This window comes from Brachyhypopomus gauderio, chromosome 3 (genome assembly GCF_052324685.1).
Source record: "Brachyhypopomus gauderio isolate BG-103 chromosome 3, BGAUD_0.2, whole genome shotgun sequence".
Lineage (NCBI taxonomy): Eukaryota > Metazoa > Chordata > Actinopteri > Gymnotiformes > Hypopomidae > Brachyhypopomus > Brachyhypopomus gauderio.
In genome coordinates, this window is record NC_135213.1 from 32024352 (window position 1) to 32034012 (window position 9661).

General features: G+C 47.4%; 1 protein-coding gene across 4 annotated transcripts in view; it reads left to right on the top strand.

Moving 5' to 3' along the window:
- Positions 1-9583, top strand: part of rtkna (rhotekin a) — a 56388-nt gene extending 46805 nt beyond the window's left edge. For 3 of the 4 annotated variants that reach the window (XM_076997641.1, XM_076997642.1, XM_076997643.1), the window contains exons 5-12: positions 1837-1954; positions 2642-2869; positions 3109-3203; positions 4499-4605; positions 4724-4852; positions 5480-5645; positions 5730-5834; positions 7262-9583. In XM_076997641.1, coding sequence (XP_076853756.1) covers positions 1837-1954; positions 2642-2869; positions 3109-3203; positions 4499-4605; positions 4724-4852; positions 5480-5645; positions 5730-5834; positions 7262-7890 — 1577 coding nt within the window. In that variant the 3' untranslated portion in view covers positions 7891-9583. Of the gene's footprint in view, positions 1-1836; positions 1955-2641; positions 2870-3108; positions 3204-4498; positions 4606-4723; positions 4853-5479; positions 5646-5729; positions 5835-6406; positions 6510-7261 lie in introns of all 4 variants that reach the window. The other variant, XM_076997645.1, reaches the window with a different exon arrangement.
- Positions 9584-9661: the final 78 nt, after the last annotated feature.

The window sequence follows — 9661 nt, forward strand, 5'->3', positions numbered from 1 at the left end:
ATTATCTTGTTCGCACGCGTTAGTAAGTCGTGGCCACGCGTTATTATATTTTTTACATGACGTCACCTTACGAGCTCCGTAATATTTGGCATCACCTGTCGCTGTACCCCCGTACACCAGCAGCCACCCCCATCCCACCCCCCCCCCCCCCGTCGCAGTATACCCATGACGTCACATGTCAACGCCCCGTCGCCGTATCCCCATGACGTCACATGCCCCGCCCCCCGGTCTTCTCACCTTTTTAACCCCTGACCCATTTTCATGCCTGCACGCGACACAAACGTAGAAGAGGCTGAAATGGCGAGTCAGGAGCAACCCGAAGAAAAATTTGCATTTTCAAGGTGGCGATATAAACATTATTTAAGAAAAATACTTGAAGTTCCTGAATGTCTACCAGACTGGGTATTTGATTTATTTAAGGATAGAGGTTTTATTGTTAAGTTTACTTCTGTTGTGAACAAACCAGTTGTCTCAGGTTTTTAAATTTAATTTAATTTAATTTGATAGATGTAAATGCACTTTATATAGTGTAACTGTTTACTTTTTTTTTTTTTTTTTTTTTTTTTTTTGCTTTTTTTTTTTTTTTTACAAAGATTTGGGATTTTAAAGGATTTTATCCTGCACTGGTCTGTGGATGTGCAATAAATATTAAAAATTAAACACCTTTCTGATCTACTCATTTCGACTCACTGTGAAAACTGCTTTTTCAAAAAAAATCCTTATTTATCGGCATATAACTTTTTTTTTACTGTAACGCAAATAGTTACTTTCCCTGGTAACGAGTTACTTTTATTATAGAGTAATTTAGTTACTAACTCGGTTACTTTTTTGAACAAGTAGTGAGTAACTATAACTAATTACTTTTTTAAAGTAACGTTCCCAACACTGTTAATAGCACGTACAGACCCATTATCATGCGGCACACCGTTCATCTTTAATGTCTCTTTTAGAGGATGATGCACTGAGTGAATCAGAGATACCCACACAAACCTCAGAATATCGCAGAACATGACTGACGCTATGAAGCAGCAGGAAGTGACTGTGATTATATATGAAGCTGACATTTTTAAACATATACTAAGTGCTTAAGCGATTTAGGGGAATAAATCTACATTGTTAGTCAATCTCCATTGTGTTAAATGTTTACCAAAAATCCACACATAATTTCAAACCTATATGGTACTACATGAGCAACATAAGATGAAAATATTTTGAATTATATTTTTTTAAAGAAGACTTAAAAACATGCCACAGGCACTGACATGACAAATGAGTAATGTATAGAAACAATTAAAATGCCACCTAGCGATTTAAAACTTCATTCATTGTAAATTGTGATTTTGACATGACGTTTGCATCAACTTAGTTTCTTTAGTTAAGAAACTCTCAATCTTATTTACTTTATTACATTATGTTGTCTATTATTTTCTAAATCTAATTATCTTAATAGTTCTATCTTATTTACTTTACTTTTTATCTTTTTATATTTTATCTTTAATTTCTTTTAACATTTTCTTTTTGTCTTATCTCCTTTTAATGTTTTTTTATTTATACTGTAAAGCACTTTGAGTTGCATGTATGTATGAAAGGTGCTATACAAATAAAGATTATTATTATTATTATTTATTATTAACTTCACCCACCCCCCCCCCCCCCCCCCCCCCCCCTCACTGCTCTGCGTTTGTCTGAAGGCATTACAGCCTGCAGGTGCGTCGGGAGGACACGGCCATGTCTCAAACCAGCTGCTCCTCACCTACGCTGGTCTGCTTGCTTCATGTTCTCTCTCTCTCACCCTCTCTTTCTCTCTCTCTCACACCCTCTCTCTCTCTTCTTCAGAACTGCACCGCTGTGCTGTATTCTGCCTGTTGCAGTTGGGAGGGGAGATCTTTGACACAGATATGGTAATGGTGGACAGAACCCTCACGGACATCTGCTTTGACAACACTATAGTCTTGTAAGTGTGTGTGTATATGTGTTGTTTGGTTTTTTATCAGTGTGCACACTGTATATCCCCACTCGTGGAAATATTTAGAATATGAATTTGGTGATGAGGTTCCATTCCACTGTGTTAACATAAACTGTATGTGTGTTTGTATCAAAGAATTACAAATCGCCTAAAGTTGAACTGTGTATGTAGGTGGATTAAGCCAGAATTTTAAAGCCACTCTGTTTACGGTGTGTTTACAGTGCCGGGTGTGTGTGTGTGTGTGTGTGTGTGTGTGTGTGTGTGTGTGTGTGTGAGAGAGTATGTTTAGGTGTGACCTATTTCTCAGGCAGGATCAGTTCCCGTAGTGGGGCACTTCTGATTACAGGACCCTCGTTAAATTTAGATTGGATCTGGGTTAAAGAATCACGTCCATATACACTAGGCTAAGCATACCACCCTCTGTGTAGCAAATGGGGAAGTGACTATATTTACTTCAAGTGGTTTATCGCCCTGTTCCTGCATGTACAAGCGTGTTGGTGTACGTCATGAACATGAAATGCTTTGCTTTCCTGTGCATTGGAAAACTCTGCAAATAAGCAGCCACCTGGTAATTGTGTGTGTGTGTGTGTGTGTGTGTGTGTGTGTGTGTGTGTGTGTGTGTGTGTGTGTGTGTGTGTGTGTGTGTGTGTGTGTGTGTGTGTGGCGGTATCACAGCAGCGAGGCAGGCCCAGACTTCGAGCTACGCGTGCAGCTCTACAGTTGCTGCTCGGAGGACGATGCGTCCGGGGGCTCCACGCCGCGCCGGCTGGCCAGCAAGCTCAGCTCCTCCCTGGGACGCTCCTCGGGCCGGAGGACCCGTGCCTCCCTGGAGCCCGGCGCCGGCAGCCCGGGGGGTGACGGTTCCAGCGCTGCCCCTCTGCTGCTGCCCACCCCACCCGTGCCGTGAGTCTAACGCACCAGCAGGGCGGCGCTGTGCAGGATAGGGGGCAGCCAAGTGTTTATGTGCAGGACTAAATAAGTTTCTCGTATATCAGTTTCGCCAGTTCAGAAAATGTAGAATTACTGAGAGCTACGTATGCATAGCTACGTCTGCTCTATTATAGTTTGTTCTCTCTCTCTGTGTGTGTGTGTGTGTGTGTGTGTGTGTGTGTGTGTGTGTGTGTGTGTGTGTGCACTCACAGTGGTCCAAAGTACCACCTTCTGGCTCACACCACGCTCTCCCTCGCTCACATCCAAGACAGCTTCCGCACACACGACCTCAACATTATCGGCAATGGTGAGCCACCTGCCAGCCTCTCCCTCTCCTTCACCTCTCCTCCCTCTTACCCTCTCTCCTTCACCTCTCCCTCTCTTTCACCTCTCCTCCCTCTTACCCTCTCTCCCTCTCTCCTTCACCTCTCCCTCTCCTTCACCTCTCCTCCCTCTTACCCTCTCTCCTTCACCTCTCCCTCTCTTTCACCTCTCCTCCCTCTTACCCTCTCTCCCTCTCTCCTTCACCTCTCCCTCTCCTTCACCTCTCCTCCCTCTTACCCTCTCTCCTTCACCTCTCCCTCTCTTTCACCTCTCCTCCCTCTTACCCTCTCTCCCTCTCTCCTTCACCTCTCCCTCTCCTTCACCTCTCCTCCCTCTTACCCTCTCTCCTTCACCTCTCCCTCTCTTTCACCTCTCCTCCCTCTTACCCTCTCTCCTTCACCTCTCCCTCTCTTTCACCTCTCCTCCCTCTTACCCTCTCTCCCTCTCTCCTTCACCTCTCCCTCTCCTTCACCTCTCCTCCCTCTCTCCTTCACCTCTCCTCCCTCTTACCCTCTCTCCCTCTCTCCTTCTTGCTCTCTCTCCTTTCTCCCTCTCTCTCTTCTCTCTCCTTCACCTCTCCTCCCCTCCCCTTCATCCTCAGATCCCTTGTTCCCTCTCTCATCTTGCGTGATTCAGAAAGGTTAGATTGGTCTGATCAGGAGATTGTAACACTTCAGCTTTATTATTATGTGATCCTACAAAGTCATTTAGAATAGATTGGCTTTGTGGCACGCTTGTTATGTGCCTATTGGAGGCAATCCAGCAATGATAGCATGCAATTTCTGATTTGAGTGAGTGAGTGAGTGAGTGAGTGAGTGAGTGAGTGAGTGAGTGAGTGAGTGAGTGAGTGAGTGAGTGAGTGAGTGAGTGAGTGAGTGAGTGAGTGAGTGAGTGAGTGAGTGAGTGAGTGAGTGAGTGAGTGAGTGAGTGAGTGAGTGTGTGTGTGTGTGTGTGTGTGTGTGTGTGTGTACGCACGAGCAGGTGTCCTTTTGATTTATTATGTCAGGGTCACACAGTGTAAATTGCTCATAAGCTCTGCTTAATGGGAGTGTGTGTATGTGACACTCCAGACATGTTAACAGCAGATGCTGGAATGGCCTGCGGCCCTAGCGATTATATCACACACACTTTGTAATGGTTTCATAGTGGAACGGTAGACCAGTTCTAAAAGGTTTCATTCTTACACCAGATAGAGATATACCAGTGTGCACCTGCCAGAATCATCTCACCTTAATCTTTTTCTCTTTTTTTAAATCTTTTTTCTCTCTCTCTCTACAGAGGAGTGCTCCTATTGGTTGCCACTTTATGGAAGTGTGTGTTGTCGCCTGGCAGCTCAGCCCCACTGTATGACCCAACAGATGATGAGTGGCTGCCTACAGGTTAAGGTGAAATCTGATCACACACACACACACACACACACACACACACACACACACACACACACACACACACACACACACACACACGCCTCCATTCTGACATTAGTTCTGTTTTTTTGTCTAGCTTGGTGGGGAGCCTCAAGAATGGACAAACGTCTACGGTGTCCTGAAAGGAACAAACCTCTTCTGTTACCGGCAGCAAGAAGACATTGAGGCTAACGTTGAGCCATTACTAACTATTGCCGTTAACAAAGTGAGTGTGAGTGCAAACCAGAACACGTTCTTATACATGTTAGAACCAGCAACTCTTACCAAGTGGAGATTATTAAGTCATTGTCTCCCTTGCCTAGACGGTGACAAATTCTGAGTTGTCAACCATTACTTCACAGTTTCTTATGAAGAGCTGTTTGTCCCAGTGAGCCCCTGAGAAGTATTTTCCTTGTGTGTCATATGTATATGTACAAAGAAATAGTCTGTAGACTGCCTGATGGGTTTTCTGTGACAGCACATTAGTTTGAGACCCGGGCTGGTTGTAAAGGGAGCTGTTAGTACTGACGATCCTCTACTCCCACCTAGTGGCCATACAACGAACTGCCGAATGTCCATTTGAGGATACAACTGAGATGACTATGCGATTCTCAATAAGTCAAGACGCCTTTACATACCTTTGCATCAGCGTTTTCACAATTAATATGAAAACTTTGTGCTGCGTAGCTCTCCATCTAAACTATACTAGCACATTCGTTTATATCCACTCCAGATGTCATTTTACCAGCCTGTAAATACTTTCATGTTAAAACATACTCACTATTTAAAGTAAAATTGTTCACATGCCCGCGAGTCCCTGAATTAACCTGACGTACGTGCGCACGCGCCTCAGGAAACGCGCATCCGAGCCGCAGAGAGAGACACGCACAGCAAAGCGCAGAGCGTGTGCGTGAGTAACCGCTACGGTGGCGAGGAGGTGACGCACACTCTGACGGCCGACAGTCGTGAGGACACGCAGCGCTGGATGGAGGCGTTCTGGCAACACTTCTTTGACATGAGTGAGTCGACGCGGAGTGTTGGAGCGAAGGCCGAGCCCGTTCCGTGCGCGCTGTTTTTGACGGAGCGTTTGTCGCCCCCTACAGGCCAGTGGAAGCAGTGCTGCGACGACCTGATGAAGATCGACCTGCCTTCCCCGCGCAAGCCCGCCCTCGTTCCAGCCAAACAGGGCTCTCTCTACCACGAGATGGGTACGTTCTCGCCCTCCCACCGCTGTCGCTCTCAGTGGGGGACAGAAGTAACGGAGTAGCCGTGCTGGACGGAGAGATGTCTCATGTCTGGGAACGAGGGGACACCGTCACGATGGAGAACGGTCCCCGTCATTTAGCTGAGCTCCACCTCTAGCCCCACCACTGTTGTTCTGATTGTCGTTAGGAAGGCAGTCCGCCTGTTCACTTTACATGAAAGGATTTCTGTCTCTGACACGCTGAATCTCTCTGTCTCTTTTCCCCCTGTCTCTTCCCTCTTTTTTCTCCTTTGTCGCTTTGGCTTCGTCTCCGCCATTTTTCTTTTCCTCCTCCCATCGCCATACATTTATATCTTCTTTTTCCTTCTGTCTGTTTGTCCTTTTATCATTTAACGCATCGAATCGTTGCCGCATGTAATCGTTTTCCTGCTGTCCATTCACCCAAACACAAAACCAACCCACATTTTGCATCACCATGCAACACGCATACAACCCCGCCCACCCCGTCCACCTGACCACACCCACTGCCCTTTTGCTGATGACCCCTCGCCCCCCTCCACCTTCCGCCCCCGGCAGCGGCCCCTCCGCCCACTCCCCCGTCCGGCGAGGGCCTCCTGCTGCAGGATAACGCTGTCTCTGCCGAGATCCGCGCTCTGCTCACCTCCTATTACAGCGACAGGTGAAGTAACCGGGACGCTTGTTGTTCAGGACAGGGACGAGCTTCCCGCCCCCGTTTTCCAGACTCCGCCCCCGCTGCTTCGGTTGTGCTCTGACCCGCGGCCCTCCCTCCCCAACCCTGCCTGCCGTTGTCCTTTGCTGCACGCAGTCGTAAGGACGTCGTTCACCCAGCCGATTTGCTGCTGCGAGCGGGCGCTCCTGGCTTTGAACACAGTGCCGATGAAGCTCGCACGTTGGTTAGAAGCTTGTGGCTTCTGGGATGAGCAGGTGAAGGAGTGAGCAGGTCTGCAGACTGCATCCTCCACCAAGTGGAAGTGACAGCTGGGTGGTTGGATCTCTCTCTCTCTCTTTCTCTCTCTCTCTCTTTCTCTTTCTCTCTCTCTCTTTCTCTCTCTCTCTCTCTCTTTCTCTTTCTCTCTCTCTCTCTCTCTCTCTCTTTCTCTCTCTCTCTCTCTCTCTCTCTCTCTCTCTCTCTTTCTCTTGCATGGGTCAGTGCTGTGTCTGCCAGCCCAGCGTCCTGCATGGTGTTGTTGTGTAATGGAGCGAACATCTCTCCCTACTTCCCTTCCTCGCACTGCTGTGACCCTTGATCATATTGTGTGATAATCAGTGGATTTAAGAAGATCCGGTTGCAGATTCCATTGATGTGATTTTGCATGTCTAGGGCATCTTGCGGTCGGGATTTTACACTGGGAATTGGACGTGACTAAAGTGTTAAAAATCGTGAGTAACATCATCTTGTATCTCCTCCAGTTATTGACGCTTCAGATGACATCAGCGCCGTCACCGATATCTTGACGAGACGCCTCGAGGAGTTTGACCTCCGGGCTCAGCTCGAGGCCCCGCCCCACTGGATGTCCATGTTCGAGGATCAAGTCCCCGGCAGCCCGTCCTGCTCCCCCCGCCGCCCCCCGCGCGCCTCCCCCCACTCACCCGGCCCCCGCCTGCACGGCCGCCAGACCCGCAGCCCCCGCCCCCGCCGCTCGGCCGGCCCGCTTTCCTCCCACGCCAGCCTGACGTCGGACGGCGACAGCCCCCGTAGCGCCAGCCCCCGCTCGGCCCACGCCTGGCCCTGCGACCTCTCCCCCATCCCCTCCGGCCGCTTCCGCCCCCGCACGCTCTCCCTGGACGCCAAGCTGTCCACGCTGCGTGCCCGCGGCTACGCCTGCTCCTGCCAGGGCCCGGCGGCGGGAGGCGCCACCCCGCGGCCCTCCCAGGCGCCTCTCTCCTGCTCCACCTCCACCTCCAGCAACAGCTCCAGCGAGGGCAGCAACAGCCCAGAGTCCGACCTCGCCTTCTCCCGGCAGACTGGCGCCCGGCGGAGTCTGAGGACCCTGAGAGCCAAGCTCGACCCCAGGAACTGGCTTCAAAGTCAGGTGTAGCTCCATCTCTCCAACGGAGCATGAGAAACCATGGGAAACTATGTCAGAATGCGTCCGACTTTGACCTCTGGAACGAATTGCAATGCCGGTGGCTGACGGTGTGCCTCAGCGGTGAGTTTGACCTAGATGTCTTTTAGAAGACACCGAGGGACGAGCACAAGATTCGTGGGGGAGATTTCCTTTCACTGGCATCACTGCCATGAGGTGGTGGCTGATCGTTTAGATCCAGCGGAGTTACATCGTCTGCTATTTCTGCATTCAAAAAGAATCCTGTGATCCTGGACTTTAAACTGGAGAGCGCTGTGCTAATAGAACAGCCAGTGTTCAGTGATGAATCAGGCTGGTAAATCCTTTGTCTTCCAAACTCGGCAAACGCTCCGAAGCGGAGTTTCAGCCTTCCGATCTTGTGTACCCATTTTCACTCCCTCCGCACGTGTCTCGTGGCCACACCGCCATCTCGTCCATTGATGTGACCAATATTATTGATTAAAGTAAAAGTAAACTCCCCAGTCCTAAAACATCCAGGATCGAGATCTGTTTCTAAAGTTTGAAGTACACTGATCAGCTGCTTTACATTCTTCTTAAGCTAAAAGCTGCTTTACGGTTCATCTCCAGTAACCTTTCAGAGATACAATGCATACCAATATTCCCACATTTAAGGAAGTATTTGTTACCAGCTGGCTGATTGGGGGGGGGGGGGTTTGGTTCTCAGTGAAGCAGGCATTTAAATTTAAACAGGACACTATACTGAAGTGTCACAAATTCAGAAAGTCCAGATTTATATTTTAAAACTCGGTACATACTGTTGTGCTTCTGCGGTGTAGGTGTATGAGTCAGTTTTTGCACTTTTATATGTTCTAAACTGTTACACAATGGGTAAAGTTCCAACATTATTGGTCATTTCTGATCTTTGTAGGTCATTCCTACACTGTTCAGCGCAGATCTTTCAGGGACAGTCATGTTTGCCATAGCTAAGTCCTTCAGTGTAACCGCTAGTGTTTTTGGAGATGAACAGTGAGTTATGAATATTCACCATATTGAGCTCCCTGGTGACCGTTTGGTGTTGTGGTTCTGCGTTCGGTTAAAATAACTCCGTTTACTGTAAGACAACCGTCAATAAGTTAAAGGTTTTGATGGGAGTGGCAAAATTAAGCTCGTCCTCTCAGAATATGAAAGATAACACTGTATTACTATATTGAGGTGAAACAATTAATACTGCTTTTCTTCACTAATTATGAGCCACCAAACCTATACTTTAAAAGTAAATTTGTACATTCATTCAGGCCATGTTTCCTGTTGTAAAGTTTTGTAATTTAAGTTTTCTTTGCTGCTTTAGTTAAAACTGTATTCATCATATTGTTTGTAATAATAAACATAGCTCTATTGAGATATTTTATTGGATAAGCACCGATCTAATGACCCTGGTAGATAATGCTGAGGTAAATGAGAGGGTCCTGTGGGCAGTCTCAGCATGCACACTGCCCTTGGAAAGGTAACTAATTCAACATGTAGAATAATGATAGAAGCAGAATGATTAAACAGCATTTAACAAACCAAAACCAGGTCTGCGTTGTTTGCCTTTGACTAAAAATGTATGATTATAATTTTTTTTATTGCTTCCCAAATGTTTGTTTTGCTATTATTAACATGAGTAGTTACATTTCTATGGTGATCAGGTGACTGGAACTACTTCACTGAGCAATCTGAACAAATATTTTAATTTTCACTCGTACAACAGTATACATGGTTTGGATATGGATTCAGTGACGTA